Source organism: Zophobas morio, unplaced genomic scaffold (genome assembly GCF_036711695.1).
Source record: "Zophobas morio isolate AGI-343-1 ecotype UQ-CSIRO unplaced genomic scaffold, CSIRO_AGI_Zmor_V1 ptg000024l, whole genome shotgun sequence".
NCBI lineage: Eukaryota > Metazoa > Arthropoda > Insecta > Coleoptera > Tenebrionidae > Zophobas > Zophobas morio.
This window is the reverse complement of record NW_026972129.1, coordinates 7,879,118-7,903,172: the sequence shown is the minus strand read 5'-3', so window position 1 is coordinate 7,903,172 and position 24,055 is coordinate 7,879,118. Positions and strand designations below refer to the sequence as shown.

The window sequence follows — 24,055 nt, the reverse complement described above, 5'->3', positions numbered from 1 at the left end:
GTTAAAGTTCTTAACTGTTCATGGTTCTGGTAGAACGAACTACAATCACGTAAATGTTGATTTGAGTGGTTTAACCCTTTTTAACAATGATGCCTACAGTTCTGCATGATTTATCTAAGTTATTAGTGTTATTAATTACATTGTCCACGCTTCATAACTTCTCACACGAGATTTAAAATAGTTCATTTATGAAATTTAAACTAATCTGAAACGTTGATCCATTTTGAGAGTAAGGACCTTGAGAATTTCCATATATCGTGGGCCTGAAATGGGGGTGTACTTTGTTTATTTTGTATTATATTAATGTGTTATTTTTTACATTTAAATGATTATTATCTCGCACCTTGAATTTGAACATTTATTCTCGTGTTATTATTTTGATTTTGACCGCATTTAATATGTAATGTAATACTAGTAACTAGACAGCGGATTTCTGTCGGGCTACGTCACGATTATAGGTGGGGACGCGCTGCATCGCCGGGACTCAGTAGCGGGTGATAGGTAATCACTGAATTTAATTGTCACTTGATTCCATAAATACAATTAACGATTTATTAATCAAACGGCTAAGTAAATGAGAACTGGAATTAACAGCAGAGTGCAACGAAGCAGCGTTATTCTAATCTCAAATAAACGAAGTGCAGCCGGTAACTGCAATGAATTCCCATCCCGTACGAGCCGTACCGAGTTTGGCCTTGTCTAGCCCGACAGAAATCCGCTCTCTACTAATAACAATAACTCAAACATTTCGGCAAAATTAAGACATGCGCACAAAATTCGAAAACTCGCGAAAATTTTAAAACTTGGCCACGAACTGTGATCGTCTACAAAATGGAACTCTACATTGTATTTTTAAAATAACGGAATGCATTCTGTCACAATTAGCGCACAGCGGAGCGATAATATACTATGTTATATGATATTAAAGCAATGTCTGCAAAACTGTCATGAATTATTTTATCTTATAGTTATATAGTATACAAAATAAATAATATTTAGGATAAATGCCAAAACTAAATATATGTCAGATTCAAAAATTATAGAAAACAAGTATACAGTGGTCTTGTGCACAGTTCGCTTTGAATGTGCGTTTTTAGAATAAAAATATCAAAATCGAGGTGGTAAAACATGAGGCATGGTGTAACGAAGTGAATTTTCGCCGGAAACCAAGTCTTCGGATGGAAGAGAAGTGTTTCGCCCCTGGGCTGTGGCTGTTTTGAAAACTTCCTTTCGTGTTGAACCCCAAGATCAGACCGACCACCATAATATAGTTTTGGGTTTTCTGCCTGTTTCGAACCGTTTTTGAATCGCCACCTCCGAGCCAAAGGTCGTACCGCCGTCACCGTTTTTTTTTTTCTGTTAACCGCAAGAAACCGAAACCATCGTTTTCCGCCGCCGCGCTCCCCTCCCGTGTCGCCGTACCGTCCCCACGCGATTTCTCGATTTTCAGGACCAGGAGGAGCCCGTCCCGAAGGAAGCCGCCGTCCAGGAGGAAACGACCGTACCGAACATTTTGTTCTTTGTTTTTGGTTTGTTAAACCGACTTCTAATTTTATATTTAAGATTAGCCGTAAGATTATTTTAGCCGTGTAGCTGGTGACAGGGAATATAAACCCGATTATTGTTACAAAAATTCCACCATCTTATTTCTTGTCTCTGCGGGCGCTCACCAGACCACCTGGAGATCCGTGTCTCCGGCTTTAGAGCCACCCCGATCCTCCCTTCTCGGGCGCCCGAGCACCACCGCTCCCAACTTAAGGCACCTGGTGGCATGAAGGTGGCTCTAGTCGGCCCAGGGCTTGGCACTGAGGTACGCCACCCAGAGTTTCATTGCAATACCATAAAATAAGAATATCTAGATCTGTGATATTTATTTGACCGATAACACAGTAGAAGAGTGTTCTTGTTACATATATTTTCTCAACATGGTCGGAAAGGTAATTTTGTGCTGAACAACTCTTAAAAGAGTTAATATACCCATGTCGTCAAAAAAAAATATATTAAAATTTTTATGTTCGTCCGGTGAACAATTAGAAAAAATGAAGTGAATTCTAATTTTACATAGAAAAACGCGCAAGAAGCACTAAAAAAATGTTCCACAGATTTCTGTCCACAGATATTTAATTACGTCTACGAATATTTAAGCGGTCTAGAATATGTACATAGAAGGATCTAACTCTTTATAAAAGCCTCATGTATTCGGAAAGAATGAATACTTGGGTCTTTAACTTAAATCTTTCTTCGACTTTCTTGATTTCTCGATGAAAAGATTATCAGCAAAGAAATTTAAATACGACATAATTTGTGGAACGATTGTTTCCTAAAAATTCACTGATCACTAAGCTAATTGATTCCCAAGTAAATTTTTCCGTATCATTCAAATAGGCGTAGAACATTTGATCCTTCATTCGAATTTCAAGCCCAATGAAAATTCCTAAATATAGAAAACGTACATGATATGAAAACTGAAATTCACTGTAATCTTTTAGTTTTTACCTTGGTTTATGTTAGCAGCAGAAAGCTTAGGAAATATTGTTTTCAGATGTTGAAATGCTTTCTCTCTTGTATTTCACTTGCATAAGAAGCACATACATATAATTGGTATATCCAGATTGGAAGCCAGTTACTAAAGCTACAATTTTTAAATCGCCTATCAAATTGCACTCAATTTTTTTATCGTTAATACAGTTTAACAAGTGTTGAATATTCTCATTATGTTTCTGCAGTTTGTATGGAGTATGTAGTCGGCAGTACTAGATGTTTATTCCTATTATGCAATATTACACCTTTTTAATAATACTAATAATAATAGTAATAGCATTTATTGCCAAACAGTATACACCATTTATAGGACAACATATTGTATAATACCTACATAGTATAATGCAATTAACAAAATAAGAATTAATTAATTATATAATTGTGAAACAACTTAATTATGAGTGAAACACAAACATACAAAAGAATCCACAGTTTATGTGCAATATGAACTTTAACTGGAACTATCTATGAACAATCTCCAAAAAAAAAATGTTTTGACGACCTAGGCATAATGTCTTATTAGATAGTTATTCAGCACATAATAACCTTTCAGAATACATTTTCAGAATGCTTGTAACAAGAATTTTTTCTAAAATTGTTCTACTGTGTAATTATTTACGTCAACCGATATTTCTGTACTGACTAATGCAAAACGTGTTGGGAGCGTATTTTTTAGACTAACACCGGTTGTGGTTAGGATTTTGCCACACCAAACGGCCTTTCAAGGTGGTTCGCCTCCGGCTACATAAGGGAGGGAAGATACGGGTTAAAGTAGAGCTCACACCTCAAAGAAACATGCATTCAAATGAAAAATTGTAATAAATATAGTCAGTCAGATACTATACAAGGTTTTATGGGCCACTAAGCTTAAGAATGGGATCTCATAATTCCTTCTGTGCGGCTGGTTACCGGCTCAAGCCTAGCGTCATAAATCAAGGATTTGTCTGAATCTCTTGCCACGCTGAACAGATCCGGCTTCAGCTATATTCTGTATTTATATCTACATTTTATTTTCAAATTTTATTATTAATACTGCTATACTACTATACTTTTTTTGTAATCTATAATAGAAAATAGCTCACTTATGTATCTAAAATATATTATGCACCAGGCCTTCATGTATTTTTTAAAAAAACATCAACCATTTTTCCAGCACAGTTAAGGTTTTATTTATTTATAAAAGGAACATATGTCCAAATAATCGAGTATTTTGGACGAGTAACACATTCTCTTGCAAATTCTCTTGAACCCGCCTCTGGAATGGATGACGGACGAGAGCAGGTACAGTCGAGAAGATTTACAATTGCGGTTTGCCTCATTAACTATTCCATTGTCGGCCTCACCATACCCTAATTTTACAACAGTCATATAACCTCATAGTATCTGACTAACTATACATACCTCTCCAATTCACCCACAAGCCAAGCGTTTACCACCCCCCAAAACGTCGCTGGTCCTCTCGAGCGAAGCAAAGAAATACCCTCAGTTGCACGAACGAAGCGCAGCATTGTTTGCGGCTCAAGCAGTAGGGGAATCACATGAATACAGAAACACAGTTAAAGAAGACTGAAACAATTCACAACAGAAGAAAGACAAATGGCTCTTTTCGATTCTCGCCCTAGAGGCAACGCTGCCCCGCATCGAAAAGGTCAGGCGTTCGATGTCCGATTTATCCCTTTTTTCCTTACACCGTGACTGGCAATCCATACATATGTCTACTTTAAATTATAAGGGTTGTTTTAATTTTATAATTTTTTAAACAAGGTGAATTTGTTGGACTGTACTTCAGGGTGTATAAGGAACCTTGGGCCAATTTTTTTGTAATAAGAAAATCTCGTTTTTTCTTTAATTGCAAAATGCTAAGAAATATTTTGTTTTATTTAAAAAATTAGGCAAGTTATCAAACAATGAAACAATAGTAAATTTTGACCGTCAGCCGTCTTCGTTTCCTGTTCAAAGCTATTTTTATGTAGTTTCTTGAAATAACGCGTTTGTATCAATGCAAAATCGAGTCCTCAATAGCAGAGGTGTCATTAAAAATCCACGGTTTTCTTTCATATTTTGATGTGTATGGTTATTGTGAATGACATTTTATTAACAATTTCTTAAATAGTGAATGACGGAGTTTATTTTATTGATTATTGCACTCACATGTCACATGATGTCAACTGACCAATCAAACGCGTCAATATTTGTAAATTCAACCAATCAGCATACAATTACGTGATAATTGCACACTGTGCAATTACCACTACCGATAATTATCACTAGCCAGATGTGCCAACTATAAGATAAGCAAGTACCAGTTAATTGCAAAAAAAAACAAGAGGTTACTAACCAAATATTTAATTATGAAACTAAGAATTGTAATTAATTATGGTACAGTTGTAGTAATTTACAGGGGTTTGTGTGCTTGGTGAAGTAGTAACTATATTTTTAGACATTTGTACCAAAGCAGACGGTGCGCAATTTGTGGATTTGTTATTAGACTCTTCCATAGCCGTTGAGTTGGCGCGTAATTTGTCAATCATTTGATAATGATGATCTCCATCGAGCTGAAGGTATGGTTTGATGGAGAAAGTATTGGCATGACCGGTAATCTTTATAAGCTGTTCTTCACCGACTCCCGCTTTTGCAAGTTGCGACACTGCAGTTGACCGTAATGAATGATTACTAATCTTCTTTTTCTTTATGTCGATGCCTATTTCTTCTGCGGCGGTTCTTGTCCATTTCCCCATTTCATTCCTTCCAACGGGTGAATTTTTGAACCATCCTACAGAACTAGGTTCTCTCCATGCAGGATTTGGCGTTAAAAATAAACGATCGGTGGTTATATGTTTACCTCTCTTGCTCAGCATTTTTTTGTAGAGCCTTAAATAATAAAATAATTATTATTTTGTATTTGAAACAGTATTTAATTACCTAACAGGGCAAATTCTAGGATCTGTGGTGTTTGTTGCAAGCCATTTGCTGTCTGTTAATTTATGGCTACCTCCTTGAGCTGTTTTGGAAAAAATACAATTGTATTCTATTCGCCCCGTAGGCAAACCACAATTATCACTTTCTTCCTTAAAATGTTTGATAGTAACGTTAACACCTTCACATCCCCTCCAAGCTAATTCTAATCCAGCCACATAAAAAAACATTTTCTGTAAACCATCTGGCGTGTCTTCGTTATAAATCTTTAGAATCTTGTTGTATTCTTCTAGAGTCAAAATTGAGGAACTAGTTTTGCGTTTTTCCGGTTGTATTTGTAGGTTCCGGCGTTTTGCGTCGCGTGCATTTCTACTACCCTTGAATTCCAGGTCAACAAAAGGATCAAACTTTATACCAAATTTATTGAAATACAGTTCTTGCAACTGCTTTGCCGTTACATTCCACATCGTTTTTATTACTGCTTCTTTGTAGTCATTACCATCGACTTTTTTCATATTGTACCCCCAATCTTTGAGGATGAATGCTAGTTTTTCCGTGGAAGTGTTTCCATCAAAAACATATTTGCGTTCACCGCAAAACTTCTCAAATTGCCTCCAGATTGAATTTCGTGAGTTCTTCGTATTTAGCGGCGTAATGTTTGTAATAGAATCATCAATTTCTTTTGGCGTGTTACGACCAAAACGAAAATTGGACATGGTTTTTTAAACCCACACAAATTTTGCAAAATGGCTGTTCTTATTTACTTGCGTCGCCATAGTATCGCACACCAAACTACTTCGTAAATCATTATAAAATTATTTTTAAAATGTTTGTTCTTGCAATAATCTGTTGAATATATTGCGTGCATCACAATGAAATCGATAATTTTGAACAACAATAATCTCTCATGCTTGTTGCCTAAGAAAAATGCACTCGTGCTAAAGCACTCGTGCGTTTTCAATGCAACAAGCATTCGAGTTATTGTTGCTCAAAATTATCGATAACATTGCGATGCACTTAATATATTATAACTGATTAAAGCAAGAATGGCTCGTCCGATTTTCCAGGAAATTTGGGAATTAATACTCTTATTGTTACTATTATACTTTAGCTATTTAAAATGATACATATACGTAGCCTTGCTAAAATCACATTTTGTAACGTAAAAATCACTTGAAAATGCGAATAACATGCTTCTTTATCTTTCCACACATATCTTTATTTTGACTTAGAGGAGTCATCTTCAAAAAAAAACGCAAAATTAAATTTTATTAATTTTTGAAAAGTTAGAAAATCTCGGCCTAGTTTTTTTGTGTTTTTCAATTTATATTTAAATGTTTATATCAGTGTTTTTGCAGTTAGTGTCCAGTTTTTCCCTCTCCTTGTCGTCCATAGAAAGTTTTTTTTGGAGTGTGTGGAGTGGAGTGCGTTGTTCGCGAGCTCTGCAGTTTCTCAGTGATTTTAAGGTAATTACTAATTACTACTGGCCAGTGTTGGGGACAGAAACTTTTAAAAGTATCTAGATACAGATATAGATATATGGAAGAAAGTATCTAGATACAGATTGTTTTCGATTTTTTCGAAATGTATCTAGATACAGATACAAGATTCTTTTTGAAGCTTTGGCGAATAAAATAACTGAAAACATGTTTATGTATTTTTTTATGTATTGTTTAATGAATTTTTTAAAATTAACATTTCGAACGTATTGTTACCTAAATGATTTCTTCTTGGTGTCAGAATTTGGTTTCCGCTACTAAACACCCGTTACACAGGTGCAGAAGAAGGGATTGTGCTATTAAATTTGTGCTATTAAATTTAAAAAATAAACATTTTACTGTAGCATGATTATTCAAGACTGAAAAATCTTTTCTTTTTTCCTGCAAATAGGCCATCGCTTCGCTCTTTGATGTGTCGCAAATTGTGCAATATTTATTATGTACGCTTAAAAGGAATATATTTTTTTGTTTTTATTCCCATAATACAGTATCCAAATTGTATTTGAGTATATCTAATGGATAACGCCCGTCCTCATGTTGCACGTTTTAGTTTAAATCAATTTGAGTCAATATTTTGCCATGGCCACCCCGTTCACCTGACCTTTCACCCATTTAGCATGTATGGAATTTAATGGGTAAAAAGCTGACAAAATTAATGCATCCTCCACAGACCCCAGAAGCTTTACGACATAAGGTACAGCTCGCATGGGATGCGGTACCTCAGCCGGATAAAGATCATCTTATCAGATCCATGCCAAGACGAGTCAATGAGTGCATACGTCTTAGAGGTGGTCAAAACCATTATTACTAAAAACTTGGTTCTTCTTTGATTTTTTAACTTGAAATTTTCATCGACTGGTCACCCACCCTCTGTAAATATGTGGTGTTAAAATCATTATAAAATTCCAACTCGTTCTTGGTGTTCGGTTTTCAATGTCGGTTAGTATACATTTTAGGAAGAATTGCTGGTTCCGTTTAATTAGGCAAAATAAATACAATTTCTTAGAAAGGTATTTAAACCCCTTATAGGATCAAAAGCTGCCTGGCAGGCCGGAATCACCAGAGTGCAACTTTAAATTTTCAGGTTTTTGTTGAAACTCATTTTATTTGAATCTCGTTTCACGATTTCTGAGAATATATCACGATAAATTATTCTACCAAGGGTTGTAAAAATATTAATTTTATTGCCCAAGATTTACACTTAAATATAATCGGCACATTCTAGGGCAAAACGGACCTGTCAAGCCCTCCTCGCGTTAAGGTACGTGTCCACTGGAGAGTGACTTGGCGAGAATTCGCGAGAGTTACTTTCAAGGGCTTGTCGATTTGAGAGGATATTTTGGCAAATTTTGCTCGCCGATAGATGTCGATCAGACAAAGCTCTCAAAACCCTGTCTACTACACAGTTGCACTTGCGAGGAAAATGGACCCTCTTTACTCGAACCGACAAAGAATTTATGATTTTACGAGCCTTTTGTTAATTTATTTTTCATGAAATACGGTAAAATATTGCAGCTGTGAAAACAGGTAGTAAGAGGACATAAATTATTATCTGGACCTAAAATTGTGCTAAGAAATACGCAAATGCACGATGCTATTTCTATTCATGAAAGAGTAATAGTAACATTACGATTTTTTTGTATCAGGTACATATGTAAAAGTATTATGTAAATCATTGAACAAAATAAGGTGTTCTCCATAGGTTATGTCACGTACATTTTGGGGTGTTTGGACCTTTCTTTTCTGTGTCACAGGTTGTCACATTCATATGATCCCACCTTCTATTATAATGTCATATAATTTTAATGTAGAGTTGATTTTGATTAAATCAACATTGCAATTATTACTCTTATTTAATATTATGTAAAATCTTCTTCCCACATATCTCTTAAAAATGTAAAAAATTGGTCGAAAGTTGTTTCGACAGAACTTCCCTCGCACCGAAAGAACTATGAAACATATCTAACATTTTCGAGTTGAGTTTTTTCTTTACACAATTTTGTGATGACGTCATCAACATTTTTGCAAGGTCACGTATATCAACTTGGATTGGTGCAGTATAATACTAAAAATAACAGTAGATGAATATGAATGCAGTGATAAATCACAATTAAAAACTCAACATATTTTGCACACTTTGGATAGAATTTATTCTGAAAAATTTTGAGATGACGTCATCAAGTTTTTGTTGGGAATAAACATATATGTTTTGATTAACAATTTACCACGCTTACAATAACCTTAAAATGTCTGGAAGATTTCAAAGTACCTATTCAGTTTTGCAATTCTTGTGTTATTCAGGAAACTAAAATCACGCATTCATTTTTTTTTGAGTCGCCCTGTATAAGCAAACCTAAAAAATATGAACACAATAATAAATTACAAGTATTATACTGATCATATATATTTTGCACATTTCGGGTGGAAATTATTCGGCAAAATTTTGAACTGACGTTATCAATTTTTTGGAGGGGATAAGCAAATATATTTTGATTAAAAGTTTATTATGCTTATCATAACTTTAAAACAGCTGTAAGAATCAAAATTAAATTGTAAAATGTTGTTTTATGTTTTCTTTTCCAAAAATCTGGAATCGACCCAGTACTTTTGGAGATTATCTGTCTAATAAAAATCGAGACGGCAGACAGACGGACAGACAGACAGACGGAAACTAGAGACTTATTTTTTCGTACTCTAGGGGCCATGAAAGGTCGAGAAAACGTAAAAGTAGAGAATGGGCTGACGGAAATAACGATGTTTGAAAATTGTTAATATTTTAGTTTTGTTTTTATAAACACTCAGCATATTAGAAATTAATTTAATTGATACCATAGCAAAGCACGTACTTTTGTTTACCTCCCCATAAAATATTATAACACAGATCTTAAAATTAATACGATTGCGATTTTTTTGTGAACCGCTTCATTACAAAAATTTTTTAGAAAATTAGAATTAGGCATTCTATTTAAAAAAGTACGTTGAATATTACGCCTCAAAAACAGAACACTCTGTATAGTTGAAAATAATTTTAGTGTATGCTACGCGATTTCTATAGTCCGTTTTTTCCATATCGTGCAATTAGTTCTGCAGTTTGGTCTTTTGACCATCCAAATTTGGCCATGGCAAAGCTCACCACTCGCGGACAGAACTGTAGGAATTCGAAACGTGTTCGTATTGTGAAAGTACCTCCAGAGAGGCACAGCTTTGGTTTCCAACTAGAGCCCAAGTTCTAGCAAATTTGCTACCCTGTCCACTGCTCGGGTACACTAGCGAGAGAAACGAGCGATTTGTACTCGACCGACAAATAATTTATGATTTTATGAGCTTTTTGTTAATCCTCTTTCAAGAAATTCAAATGAAATGTAAATGCTGGGAAAACAGGTAGCAAAAAGGGTATAGGTCTCCCGGGTTAGATTGGTAAGAGCGCTTAATACGACCGGCACCTGAAGATTATCATCCCGGCAGGTTATGATTTATCAAAGGACAATTACATGCAATGTTGTAGTGTGTAAAAACATCTATAAAATTATTGTCCCTAATAATTATATTTTCAGGTGAGGCAGGTATCAATTTATAAAAGCACTTGTGGATAAACACCGAAAATAAATATAAATATTAATTTTTGAATACTCATGCTACTTAACAATACATTTGTAGTACCTAATATGTAAATTATTATTAAAAATTCATTTAAAAACGTTATTTGAATAATAAAAAATGAATTTACTTCGTTGTGCATAGTTTAATCTCGTACTGCAACAAAATAATAATAATAATAATGAAGTATAATCAGAATCACTTATACAAACTATGATGTTTAATTATAAATTAAAAAAGTTAATCTAGTCTACTTTTCACATTACTTGCTTCAGATTTACGACAAATGAACATAATTTAGTCATTTATTTTCGTTTTACATTTTTTTTAGTATTTAATAATTTCATAAAAATGTGTTACCTATCTCAAAACGCTGTATAAATGTTGAAGTCAGGTAAACGATCAGATTTGGCCGAATTGCGTAGTCCTTTTCACGACTGTTTGCATAGAATCATAAACGTGTAAAATAAGTCGGCTTTACTCGAGAAATGATTTATGATGAACTGCTTACTCTCGGGGAATACTTCCCCAATTCGAAGCTTCTTCACATGGACAGTATCTCTCGCAAGTAAACGCAGTTTGGCTTGTCCACTGGAGAGAATATCGTTCGCGGCGAGATCAGCCGATCAGTGTTTCGTCTTTACTCGACTGGACTCGGAGCTCTCCAGGGCTGATTTTGAGGCGCTTTCTCGCAAGTGGACACTTACCTTTAGGGTTATGAGAAACTGCCCGCTTCTAACTATATTGACTTGCTCCGGACTAGTTAATGCGCTAAAAATATTTCTGTTCCCTCGTTTTCTACTATACTAAAGAATAAAACAAAAGCAGCTGTATTTATCGAACCAAAACCCATGAACTTATTTTACTAAAGACGAAAGCAGACATCGCATCCAACGTTAACCCTTTTAATGCGGAAAATGAATTTGAGAAAGTGGCTGGTATAAAAAATGACAACATGATAATAATTAGTTGAAGAAAAATTTGTTAAATCCTATGTTAGATATGAATTTAAGATATATACCAAGGATCGACTTATCTGATTTTCCCAAGCATATGAAGAAAATTAACTTTTTTGAATTTATAACAATGCTTAATCCTACTATTTGTAAAACCAAGTGAGAACGCAAAATTTTAAAATACTAGCCTACAAAGAAAAACCAAGTATATGTCAAGCTCTTCTTTAGGTTGACAAAATTACGTATACTAGGTTAATGACAGCTGGTGCTCTGTTAGCTGGATATGATTATTATATCGCATTTGACGGACTGGAGGCTAATCGCTGCTTCAAATGTTTCGACCATTCATTCCTCTTGTGTCTGCAAAGAAAAACCGTCGTATCCAAGATGCAGTAGTGAACACGAACTTATTGAATGCAAAGTTGAAAAACTAAAATATATTAACTGTTCTTCTTGCCGAAAATCAAAATGAAGAAATAGATATCGTCCGTGCGGTGCGAGATCATTCTTGCCTTAAATACAGGTTGACCCTCGAAAAAGCTTTGGTTGACAAGAAACCGGTACGAGCAACGAATGTCAAAAAGTGACCTAAAGGTTTCCACATATATGTCAGAAATTAAATGTTATCAAAAGTATCGAGTTGTGTGCAATATCAACGGCATACTCTACGCAGGAACAAGAGACCGCTAACTTTTTAGCTGATTTTTTTGGTAGTGTATTTTCTGTCGGACTGAGCAGCAGTTTACTTCCATGCCCCGCTCCTAACACCTTTCCGAAATTACATTGTGACCTGTTCATTTTCAACATCAATTCTTCCACCGATATCGCTTTAGCGCTAGTTACCCTTTAGTGTGTAAAGAAGACGATATATAAAACAAAAACAGAAAATTACCGCTACATTAGTTTTACGTCTATATGTTGTAAGGTCGTGGAGAGAATCATTTGGAAAACGCTTAATTCGATTTTTAGATGAGCAATCTATTATCTGCACAACCAACAAAGATCCACGGTGGCCTGTTTACTCCAGGGTCTTAATATTTGGACGTTATCGTTGGTTTAATGGTTATTTGTTTAATACGTCCGCCCAATAGTAGAATATGCCAGTGTCATTTTGTCTTCTAATAATAAAGGACAAAAAGGTAATCGAGTACAGCGCTGATTTTCAAAGAAGGTAGAAAGTTTGACAAATAAATATTATGAAGACTTCTTGCATTACGCCTTCTTGCCACTGAAAAACGTCGTTTTTTCATAATCTGACACATGTTTACAACATACTCATCCGTCAGTACAGCAGTGACCTGTATATTGTATAACATCTTTGTTTCATTTCACACTTCTTGTTTGCGTGGTCACAAGTTTCCCATGAAAAGTACAGAATTAGATGGCGACAGCATTTTCTAACAAATAAGAGTATTTCCCGTTTGGAACAATAACGTTAATTCAAAAACCGCGACTACTTACCTTAAAACACAGATTAGGCAGCTACTTATTCGACGTAATTTCAAATGTTAACCACCCTTAATAGGATCGGCAGCAAATTCTAGTTGCTACTTTGTTGTCCTACCGGCGAGCACAATAGGCATTTGCCTCTGGTGCGATTTAATAACAATTTACATTTTAGTGTAAGGGCGCTTTTACAACATTTTGCTGACGATCATATTTCACGATCAAATTTGAAGTTTTTAGGGATTTTAAAATTTTGTCCATGTCGAATTTAGTACAGTCCACTTATTCTTTTTCTTGATGACTTTTGGTTGTAGACTAGTATAAGTTATAACTAATTACTCCGCGATAACTTAAATGGTAAAATTTCCGCCCGACAAGCGAAAGGACGTGGAGTTGAGTCCCACTTAAGGAACATTTTTCTTCACTTCCATATACTTACCTACTTAATAATACCAACCATTCGTGTATTCAAAGAAAAAAATAAGAAGAACTATTAAAAACAGTCTGAAGATTACCGTCAATTTAAAAGTTTGAATTGAAAATGTAACGATCATAGACAAACTTCCAAAAATCCATGGTTGTCTCTGATCGTATTTTTTTGTTGCTCGCTCGGTATATCCCCCATATGGTGCACTTAAAAAGATACTCATGGAGATATGTGATTTTGTCTAAACATACACGAACTGAAGTTTTTTTTTTATATAGCTACGGAATTAAAATATGTGACGCAGTTACAAAGAATATTAACGGAAATTTAATTTAAGTTTAACCAAGAAGTGAATAACTGCTTAACGATAGTTACTGTGGAAACATTTGGTCTGAACATATAAATAGGTACTTGTATTTTTATTGCGCTTCAGAAGGCAAATAACTATTGTTTAAATTCTTGAGATGTTGTTTTTTAACAAAATTAAATAAGATACATAGTTTGCATAGAAAATGATATAAATAAACATAACTAAAACTTTAGATGAGGGTCTGGCGTAAAGATAAATAACACATAATGTACTTTTTTCGGTTTAATTTTCCATAAAAGTGGCTTTACTCAAACACTTGATTGTAAAGGGAAAACATACATCATGTAGGTACATGTTAAATATGATATAAGCAAAGTTTTAATGATAATCTTTATATACAATTTTAAAAATTTAACATGTCTGTTCACTGATTGTAATAAAAGAGGAAACTTACAAAAAAAAATAAGAACAAGAAATAAGTATGGCACCCGCACTAATGAATCGTGGTTTATCTTGTACACATATGATATTAAAAGTGCCACGAAATTAATCTAAACTCGTTTAAAATCTGCTATTTATAAATATTGTACAACACAAGTATTTAATAAAAATTAAGTATATGAGCAAATATGTAACTTACATCTTAAAAACAACATTAAACACTATTTATAACTATATTGCACAAAAACATTAAAATATTTCTGTTTTGCAAAGAATTGTACATTCACAAGTTGTATTATGATGGAATTTTCACTTTGTTTACCCATAACAACTTTTATTTTGATATTTCAATGATAACTAGCCTAAAACATCGATATTATTTAAAACAGGTTCAACTTTGTTAGGGTAAATAATGTGTTGTTCCACAGTGTATATTATACAACTTAAGGAAACAATTTAATTACACTTACTTAAATCTTCTAACAGCATTACACGAAAATATTGCAAAAAATCACAAGATGTGTTAAAAATAGGAACAGTATAAAAATCTCATGAATTTTTTTCTGAAATAACTATATCTGTAATGGCAAAGAAAGTTATCTAGGAAAACTGAAATGTTAACACATAAATTAATTATTTTAAGGATGTGTGTAGCGTTATGTTATGATAATAACAGACTGTTTCGACGTGATTTTTGGTGATGAAACATTTTAGTATGATTTTGTAGTTAAAAATAATACTAAGATGGTCCATAAAATTCAACAAAAAAAAATTTTAGGCCTAAATTATGTATTTGAAAATGTAAAGTCAATTCATAGAATGACTTATTTTTAATGTAACCACTTTATTACAATTTAACTACAAATTCACTAAAAAGAAGAACTATTCTAGAACATGTAGTGGATAATTCTTTTAAATTCGATAAGTCTCAGCAAATACATTAAAAAGCGGATTATCGATATTTTTACGCGAATTTTTTACTTTTACACTTATTCGTTTCAAATCGATGAATAAATTAGTGAACGCAGTTTTGATAATACGATATTTTTGAGCGCACCAACTGCCGATCTTTGTAATGGTTATCTTTAATTTTCGTTTTTTAAAACTATTCGGGAAAAAATATCGATAGATAGACGAAATGACCGAAAATGTGGAAATTAGATATAGTGATTACATATTATTCTTAAATATATTTATATTAAGAGAGCTAAAAACATGTCAATAGTACTTTATCATAAACAGTCAAATGTAAATATTAAATTTCCAAAAACGTTTACATTTTTTATGTACAAATCTCCCCTTTTCCAAGTAACATGTTGATTCTAAATAATCTCGCGTGAAATGGTAACTTTGCACAATGCACAATTGTTAGGATCGAAAGTTTATTTGTACACATCAACATGCGATAAGTGTAAAAGGGAAATTTTCTCCATCAAAAATTAAACTTTTGTAAAAATGTTATTTCATAAAGCAACGTGCGACCTCTATCATTAAATGTTTGTAAACTATTACGTTTATCCTATGTATAAAAATGATTTTTCTTTTTCTAAGAGAAATGACAGAAATTATAGTAAGCAATATTCAATTAAGGAAGTGTCGTTCAATACTCTATAAGAGTAGGTAATAACTTCAATATTTGAATAATACTATAAAAAATGCCATGCAGCAGTGCGCTAATAACCGTATGTAAATAAGTACTGTACCCCTACTTAAACCTTAATGTAATTATAAGGCAGTAGTATAAGTCAAGACTCTTTTAATAATTGAGGAAACAAAGCAATAATTTACAAATATAAAATAATCTTCGCACCATACAATTTCCTAGTCTAAAATATTATTCATTTTTAAGTTCTGATTGTGGTGTAAATAAATAAATTAAAATCCCAATAAATACTTTTAGTTTCACTATAATCGTTTGGCTAAGTATTTACTTCTTACATCTTATCAATTATATTAGGTTTGGTGTGCTGCAAAAGCTGCCGCTTTCTTTTTATGGTTGCTATTTCTTATACCAACCTTTCAAATGGCAAGCCTAAGAAATATATCATAGAAGGCAATCTATAATTTATTCCATACAATGTAACTCACTACACACGATTGTGACTTATATTAATTAACCTCTAACATCTATTGCACTCGGATGAAAACATCGTATTAAGGACAACTTCTGTGTACGATTACCATAAATTGCACAAAATTCTTGTAAACAATAAGTGACAACAACATCTTACATTGCACACGAGGTCTTCTAGTGTGGACATTATATGGAATAATAGGTTGGTAACATATAATATATATATAATTGTGATAGAGAAAACTATTCTATCTAATGTAAAACAATAAGAATCAATATAAAATTCAAAAATATCAGAATCACACATCACCACAAATAGAATTCACAGTAAACATAGTTTATATATTATGAATGCTCGATGAAAATTATGGAGTACTGTTCTATTTATGCGAACTGAAGCCGAAAGCAGCACCCCCTGTACCACCACTGCGGTGAAAATGAACATTTTGCCATTTGTTGTCCCTTTTATGCCACACTCGACTTTCTTCAGATTGATGAGTGTGCGCTTGACCATGTCTGCATATGAACATATTATTTTCATTATTTGAGCGTTTTATTACTAATCTATTCCTTACTTGTCCATATACTGCGTTAGTCGCACGTAGGCGATACATGCCGCATCTTCTCCCAGTAAGTGTACATGGGGATTTAAAATGGTCGTATTCACTGCTTTGCAGTTCTTACCTAGAACTAACATTCGACATGACGAAATAAAATACGATGTATATTTCGACAACATGTAGCTAAATCATTTACCGATATATGCTACACTGTATTAGCAATAGTGCGATTTTTAATGAAGCAATTTATATACAGATAGGTGTGTGTATAGAAAATATGTCAGTATTTTTTTATTGCGCCATCACAGAACACTAAACCATTCTCAGTGCAAAATTTCTTACATAGACTAAGGTATTTATCACTAGTAATAATTTTTTTTTGAGCTAATTTAAGTCTTTAGTGATGCTAAACTAATTATTATTGTTATAGAAATTCAATACAATATTTATAAGTTTAGAAATAAAATTTTAATATTATTTTATTACTTTATTTCAGTCATGTTGGTATTTTTTGTATAAGAATTATAACCACCACGACATGAAATTTAGGCGGGGTTGCATGACAACATGTTTGATCCAATTAATTCTTTTCTATAAACATGGAAGCAATTGTAACTATGCCAAGGCGGTTTGAATAGTTGTTTTTCATCTAAAAATAGGCATTTTTTTTATAAAGAACACAATATTTATAAGGATTCCAAAAAAATTTCATGGAAATTCAATCAATACAGCTAATTAATAAATTCAGTGGTAAATGTAGAAGATTTATTTCGTTCATAAGGTAATCTCTAATTAGCATTAGAGCTATGAAATACTATCAAAATTATGCATGTTGCTAAAATAAATTGTCAACTGATTTAGGTCGGTTCAGTGTTGCCTCCATTAGTTATTCTGCAGGGTCATTTTATGTACATTATTTTAACTATTGTTACAAGTTTATAAGCAAGCAATAAAGGACATTCCAAATTTGTCTAATATATGAAAATTACACCCTTTTCATAGTCAATAGCTTTTTCTAGACAATTTCGTATTCGTATGTTGAATTATATATTAAACCGTTTTGTTAAATGTAATTTAGTCGGATTGTCCAGTTTCTTGACCAGGCATAATCGATACGATGTATAATTAATTATTACCTTGATGTTTTCCTCCCCTAAATATACAGTATTTTAATAACACAATAAGATCGAAAACCTGAAATTGTTAAATAGATAACGACCACCCACTCAGTTGTGACATATTTTTTAAGCTGTTACTATTTTTGTAACAGGATTTACAAAATTAAACTATGTAACACATGTGTTGTGTCACTATAAAGTGCAAATTATAAACATTTCCCATCTGTATAAACTTAATCCAGTAATTGGCAAGAAATTCGAATCTTAAATTTTACTAACCATTATCGAAATAGAATTTGTGGAAATCCATTCCTTCAACCAAGTTGCCCATAGCTTCTGGTTCAAAAGCTGTCAAGTGGGGATCGCATATCTTTCTGTAAGGAAAAAAAAACCTAATTGTCGCAGATCCTCAAAAGGATTTCGACTTACGTGTATGCCTCGAAATCTCCCGTATTAATTGCCTCTATCAGCTGTTCAGTCATTTTGATGATTTCTTGTCTTCGAGCTGCGAAAGTAAATGTAAGTTTAAAAGCTGAACTGAGACATCATGAGACACCAGTGACCATCAAACTAGAAGACGAACTACAAGGAGCACCAAGTACCACTGGTTTATACGTGGAAAGTATAGTTTACAGTAATTTTAAGACATGCACAGCTTTAAAAGTGAGATATTATTCGAAAATAGAGGCCAATCAATGCAACCTTTGCCGTCGAAAATTCCTTGGTTTTCTGAAACCACCATGAAAAATTTTCGACAAGAACTTAAGGTCTGCGTCACATACAACTGACAGGGAAAGTAAAATGAGGTTAGTATAGATAGCGGTAGTTAGTAATAGAATAATTGTGAAAAAGCATACCTGAACCTTGTGAATTTGTGGATAGTTGAGAATACGGCTTTTCGGGGCACACAATCCGTATTTCTACAATCGCAAATAAGCACTGTTAGTACTGCTTTTGCAGCTTGCATGCACGAAAATTAAATGAGACAGATTATCATATTTTTAATCGTAACTCAAAAAACTTGCTTGTAGTTTAACCTGTCAACATTTACATTTTCAGTTGGTTTTAGCAGCAAAAGCTTTTAAGAAAGTTAAGAAGATTAAACTGTGGGTATAAGAGTTATCATAAAATTAGTGCCTACGAAATATAAGTTTACCTTCTTGTACTAATTGCTGGGCTATCACGTTAGATTAATAGACAGTAGGTATGTGCGTTTTATTTCCTTACAAACTTTATTTTAAATTCTTTGATATCGCTGTATTTACAACAACTGCACAACAAAAATCTACCTACTTTAAAATTCAAAATGCTGCCATCAAAAACTCTACTGTGTTGTATTATTTTGTGGCTTACCGTCTAGATCAACCTCACAGGATTCAAGTCGCTGGTATGCCAAAATCGAATCTTCTAATCAAAAATGATTATGCATGCGATTAAATAAATGATGAAAAAATGGTGTTACTAAAGAAATAACGATTACAAGTGAACTAGATGTTAGAACATGAAAAGTTTCATGATTCGTCTTAAGACTAAAGTTCTTATTGAAGAATGGTTTAGATTTTCACCGTCACCATCACAAAACTGAGCAAATAGCTTTAAAAGCGGATTAGATTAATATAAAACATAAAAATAATAAAAATACAAACCTGATTCCGCTGTTAGACATCTGTCGTACTGTACAGTTGTTTCTACCCACTGTTCAGTGTCAATACTGTCGTGTACAGCATCCAAATCTAAAGTGTGCAGAAACATGCATGCAAGCATTAACACAAAATGCAGACTTCAATGGAACTTTTTTTAATTTGAGAGATCTTGTTTTGAATAAATACAAAAAAATTGCAAATTTAATGAGCAATTTGTTATCTTCTTGTTTCGAGTATTATAAAGAACAAATTTTATCAGCGAGGTATATGTAATTAGCGTTAGTCGGAGTTATCAAGAGCATAAAACATGGTAGTACGTATTATTGACACGCGAAAGCACACAGTACCCTAACCTTGTACCCCTTGCAATAAAGCTTGGCCTAAATTAAGAGTATTGGGTCGTGGATTTGCAGCAGCGACAGAACTAGAAGGCGAACTCGAAGAAGGTGCTATTCTTGGCGATTGCGGAGGAGTTCCAGAGCCTAATAGGTTTTAGAGTTAAATAAAGTTGAAAGCATAAAAAATTTACATTTTTATTTAATATATCGCAATTACACACTTATAGAAAGAGTAGATACATCATTTTCATTAATTTAACCAATAGAGAATATACTATGTTAATTCTCGTTTAACCTTTCGGTTTTAATAGAATGTTAAGTCGCGAGATGGCGGTTTAATTTGGAAGATATTAATGCATTCGTGGAAAAACTACGGCAGAATAGTAAAAGAAAATGCAGATGAGAAAGTGTACATACTCTCCCTCCGTTTGGTGGCCCCTAAAACCGCCGCGAGGGCCGACATAATATCACCAAAACAACCAATTTTGCCAAATAAATGTCCCACTTGGCACCAAATAAATATTTTCGGCTTTCGACGAAATTTATTGTCGGGAAATATGACGCGACAATAAAGAAGCCCGGCGTACGATATAAAAATATTCTCGTCACTATTCAAACTGTTGGCAACACTTCCGATGTTGAGATTCGATGTTGTCACTATGCCAAATTTAACTGATGAGTCGAATCGATGCTGATTTTAAACAAATAAAGTTTAAGTAGACTATTTATAGGTGGTCGTATTTTAATTAAGAAACTAAAACATAACTTGTCCTTTTTAAAATAACTCGAGCGGTGTCTACACATGCATTCATTAAACTACACCAAAGACATCTGCTACGAATCCTACCCTCTAAAAATACAATCATGCAACGGCGATTAACTGTTACGTCAGACATGTGCATCTTTTGGGAAGTATAGGTTACAATTCCTGAATTCTCGTTCGCTGATGTTATGTATGTTCATACTTCTATCTACTTAGCGTTGTTTTTTTTTTGAAAACAAATATTTAATACACTTCAAGCATGTAACAGGCATTCAAACAATTCGGAATTGGTGCTAGTGCATATTACATAATAGAAAAAAAAAAATAGTATCATTATAGTGCCGCAAAACTCCAAAGAATGTTTTGTAAAAGTCGAGCAATTAGTATAAGCTAAAGTATTTATCATGTAATAAACCACATCGTTAAACTATATTTAACATGAAAAATTCTCATTAATTGCATACTGCATCATATCGTAACAAAAATTATTTCATTTTATTGACAATTTTTAAGTTGTTATACGTATTTGTAATTATTTTTAATTTATGAATAGTTAATGTCAAACCTTGGGTAGTTAATAATGGCGATCAAATGGAAATGTCTTTATTCTAGAATTTTTTATATGACTTTTTTAAAAAGCATTACACGCTCAACTGCCGTTTTAACATATTCTTATCGTCATCCAAGATATTTTGATAAGGCCAGAGTATAAAATTTTAAATCTTAATGCATAATGTTTTTGAAATTTTGTGTGAAGCAATATAATACATATAATATTATGCATGTAAAAGTTTGTACCATTCTAATTCATTATAATCCTCTAAGTTGAAGTAAATGAACTACGGCACTACGAATTAATGAAATGTGACCTTATCAAAATGAATGAGATGTAGATATTCACGAGTTTGCGTGAGTTTTGTTAATATTAATTTAATTAGGTTTAATCAAGTCATTGTCACGAAATATTATAGGAACACATGCCTTGTTGAAGAAAATAATTTGTTAAAAATACAGATTAAAGCATATTAAAAATTAGTTTATCGGAGCCTTGAAACTATCGTTTTTAGTAAGTAGTTAGTGATGCACTAGAAGGAGATTATAAATAATTGTTACGAATGATGCAGCGTTAAATATTATATTATTAAATAGATTACCTTCCGGATCTTTGGCTATAACGGTAGAACTGCGGTCGACTCCGCCCTTCTTATCCTCTGAGCGAAGCCCAGAACATAAACAGATTATCTAATATTCCCTTAAATTACATTAATTTATGTAGGTACACTTAGGTTCTAAATATAATTATTTATGTGCCCATAACAAAAATAAAATGAAATATTGTGCGATGAAGATTTAATGAAAATGTTTTTAAGATGCTTCAGAAAATGTTCCTGATAATTATTTCAGCGATCCATGTCAAACTGAAGAACAATCATAGTTTTGATAAAATATAATACAATGTTAAATAATATTTCTAGAGGATTTATCATGAGATGATTGTATTACCCTTTTTTCATTTCATCTTCATCTATTCAATTTTTATGCTGCAACTGCAATGCAACTTCTCAGATTTAACCTGAATAATTATTCTGAAATTATTTAAACAAGTGTACAAAATATCTGCTGTTTATTCATAATAAGTTTTTAATTCTTAATCTACTTTTGAGTATTTTTTTGGTGATCATCCATGCTCATAAGCTATTTGTGAATTACTTGAAATGTATGTGCTAGGAAACCAATTAGTGCATACATAGATGGAATTTTTCTCAGAATTATTTATATTATTCATTATTATCCTCTTTTCTTTATCCTTTTAATCCTTTGACTACGTAACAACAACTGCTGGAACTCAAACAATTTTAATTTTGGAAAAATATTTATATTTTTAACAAAAATTCACACCAGTTTTATTAAGGTGTCTTGAAACATAATACATATTTATATGTATTTACGAATCAGCTCTTGTTCTGTAAATAAGAAGATATTTTATTTTTTATTATTCCTTCAATTTCGTTTCGTGTTTCGAAGTAAAAACTAAATAGAAAAATATATAATAAGCCAGATACTGCTTAAAAAACACATTGAAGTACTTGGATACTGATAAATCTTGTTTTGCTCTGATTTTTTTCATTTATATATCCATATATGCAACCGTTGCCATATTGTGACGTTATCAATGTTTCTGTACTTTACCTGTCGGATTCCAAAATAATTAAAATACTACAGTTGAAAACAAAGCGAAAAAATAGATTCGCAACAATATCCCATATTTAATTAATAAAAATTTTGAAGTTTCAGGTGTTACATTTAAGTGTCAAAATGGAATGACACTAGTGCTAACCGAAATTGTTACCACATTGAATTGTGGCTAAGTCTCTTAGTACAGTTTATAATAACACTGAAAATTTTTACGCAACTGACGTTTTTTGTCCTTAAGTTTTGTCTGTGACTTTAATGATAAGTTAATTTGGTTTCACTAAAGATGACTGATTTTATGAGAAATAGTTTTTCTGGACTGACCTGGTAAATATGTGTACAAGTATCACAATAATGTTACACTACACACCCATTATACAAATTGTTTTAATGATTATTCTCTTTGTGGTACTATTTTGCTATTATCAAAATACGCCGTTCCTCTAATTTCTGTTCTTACAGATAACAGGATTTATGAAAAAACTAGGTACTAAATAATGTAAGGTGTTCAAATGACATAATGTAAGAGATTTAAGAAATTATGATGCTGAACACAACAGTAATCATACTATTTGAATTGATAAACTTCTTAAAACTGTCAAATACACAGATAAAACTCCACGGTCTTGTAACGGGTGAACAACATAAATCGTGATCGCAAAAACTTCTGGAAACAAAATTTTGGGAACATACTTAATCGATACGATTGTGTAAAAAGTCATTGTGTTATCAAAGTTTTGACAACCAGAGAGAAATAGTTTAAGGGCCGGTTGCATAAACGCAAATCAAATTTAATCTCTGATTAAGAACAATGGTAACTATGATAATAACAATCGTTACTATGGAGTTAATCAGAGATTAAATTTGATTTGCGTTTATGCAACCGGCCCTAAAAGTTTAAAAAGTATGACATACTCAGCCAACTACGATCACGAATTATGTTGCACATTCGTTATCTTGAGAAGTAAGTACTAAAATTCTGTAAAAGCCATTGATTTTAGATTGAAGGGGAAAACTTTGTATAGTACATTGCAAATTTGATGTAAATATGGTATCGGCGTCATTACACAAGCTTATATTTTATTAAATTGCAACGTATACCTATTTGTTTCAGTGGATTTTGATAGATCATTAAATTACGATTTACAATGATATAATACATGATCTGTTTCAAAAACAGTCATTTAAGTATTATTACAATCGTTTATTTAGCACCATAAAAAGAAATCTAAA

General features: G+C 32.8%; 2 protein-coding genes across 17 annotated transcripts in view; both read right to left on the bottom strand.

Annotated features, from left to right (window-relative positions):
- Nucleotides 1–4,706: 4,706 nt before the first annotated feature.
- LOC135135521 (uncharacterized) lies at nucleotides 4,707–6,211 on the bottom strand. Its single transcript, XM_064064588.1, has 3 exons — nucleotides 5,464–6,211; nucleotides 4,880–5,412; nucleotides 4,707–4,825 (listed from the first exon to the last, which is right to left on the bottom strand). The coding sequence occupies exons 1-2, from the start codon at nucleotides 6,171–6,173 to the stop codon at nucleotides 4,899–4,901; spliced, it is 1,224 nt and encodes a 407-aa protein (XP_063920658.1). The 5' UTR covers nucleotides 6,174–6,211; the 3' UTR covers nucleotides 4,707–4,825; nucleotides 4,880–4,898.
- Nucleotides 6,212–13,961: 7,750 nt separating this feature from the next.
- Nucleotides 13,962–24,055, bottom strand: part of Camkii (Calcium/calmodulin-dependent protein kinase II) — a 103,102-nt gene continuing 93,008 nt past the window's right edge. For 2 of the 16 annotated variants that reach the window (XM_064064058.1, XM_064064059.1), the window contains exons 11-18: nucleotides 21,784–21,840; nucleotides 19,882–20,010; nucleotides 19,532–19,618; nucleotides 18,743–18,805; nucleotides 18,315–18,390; nucleotides 18,165–18,259; nucleotides 16,783–16,897; nucleotides 13,962–16,723 (exon numbers count right to left, since the gene is read on the bottom strand). In XM_064064058.1, coding sequence (XP_063920128.1) covers nucleotides 16,588–16,723; nucleotides 16,783–16,897; nucleotides 18,165–18,259; nucleotides 18,315–18,390; nucleotides 18,743–18,805; nucleotides 19,532–19,618; nucleotides 19,882–20,010; nucleotides 21,784–21,840 — 758 coding nt within the window. In that variant the 3' untranslated portion in view covers nucleotides 13,962–16,587. The remainder of the gene's footprint in view (nucleotides 16,724–16,782; nucleotides 16,898–18,164; nucleotides 18,260–18,314; nucleotides 18,391–18,742; nucleotides 18,806–19,531; nucleotides 19,619–19,881; nucleotides 20,011–21,783; nucleotides 21,841–24,055) is intronic. The other 14 variants (XM_064064065.1, XM_064064073.1, XM_064064067.1 and 11 more) reach the window with 10 other exon arrangements.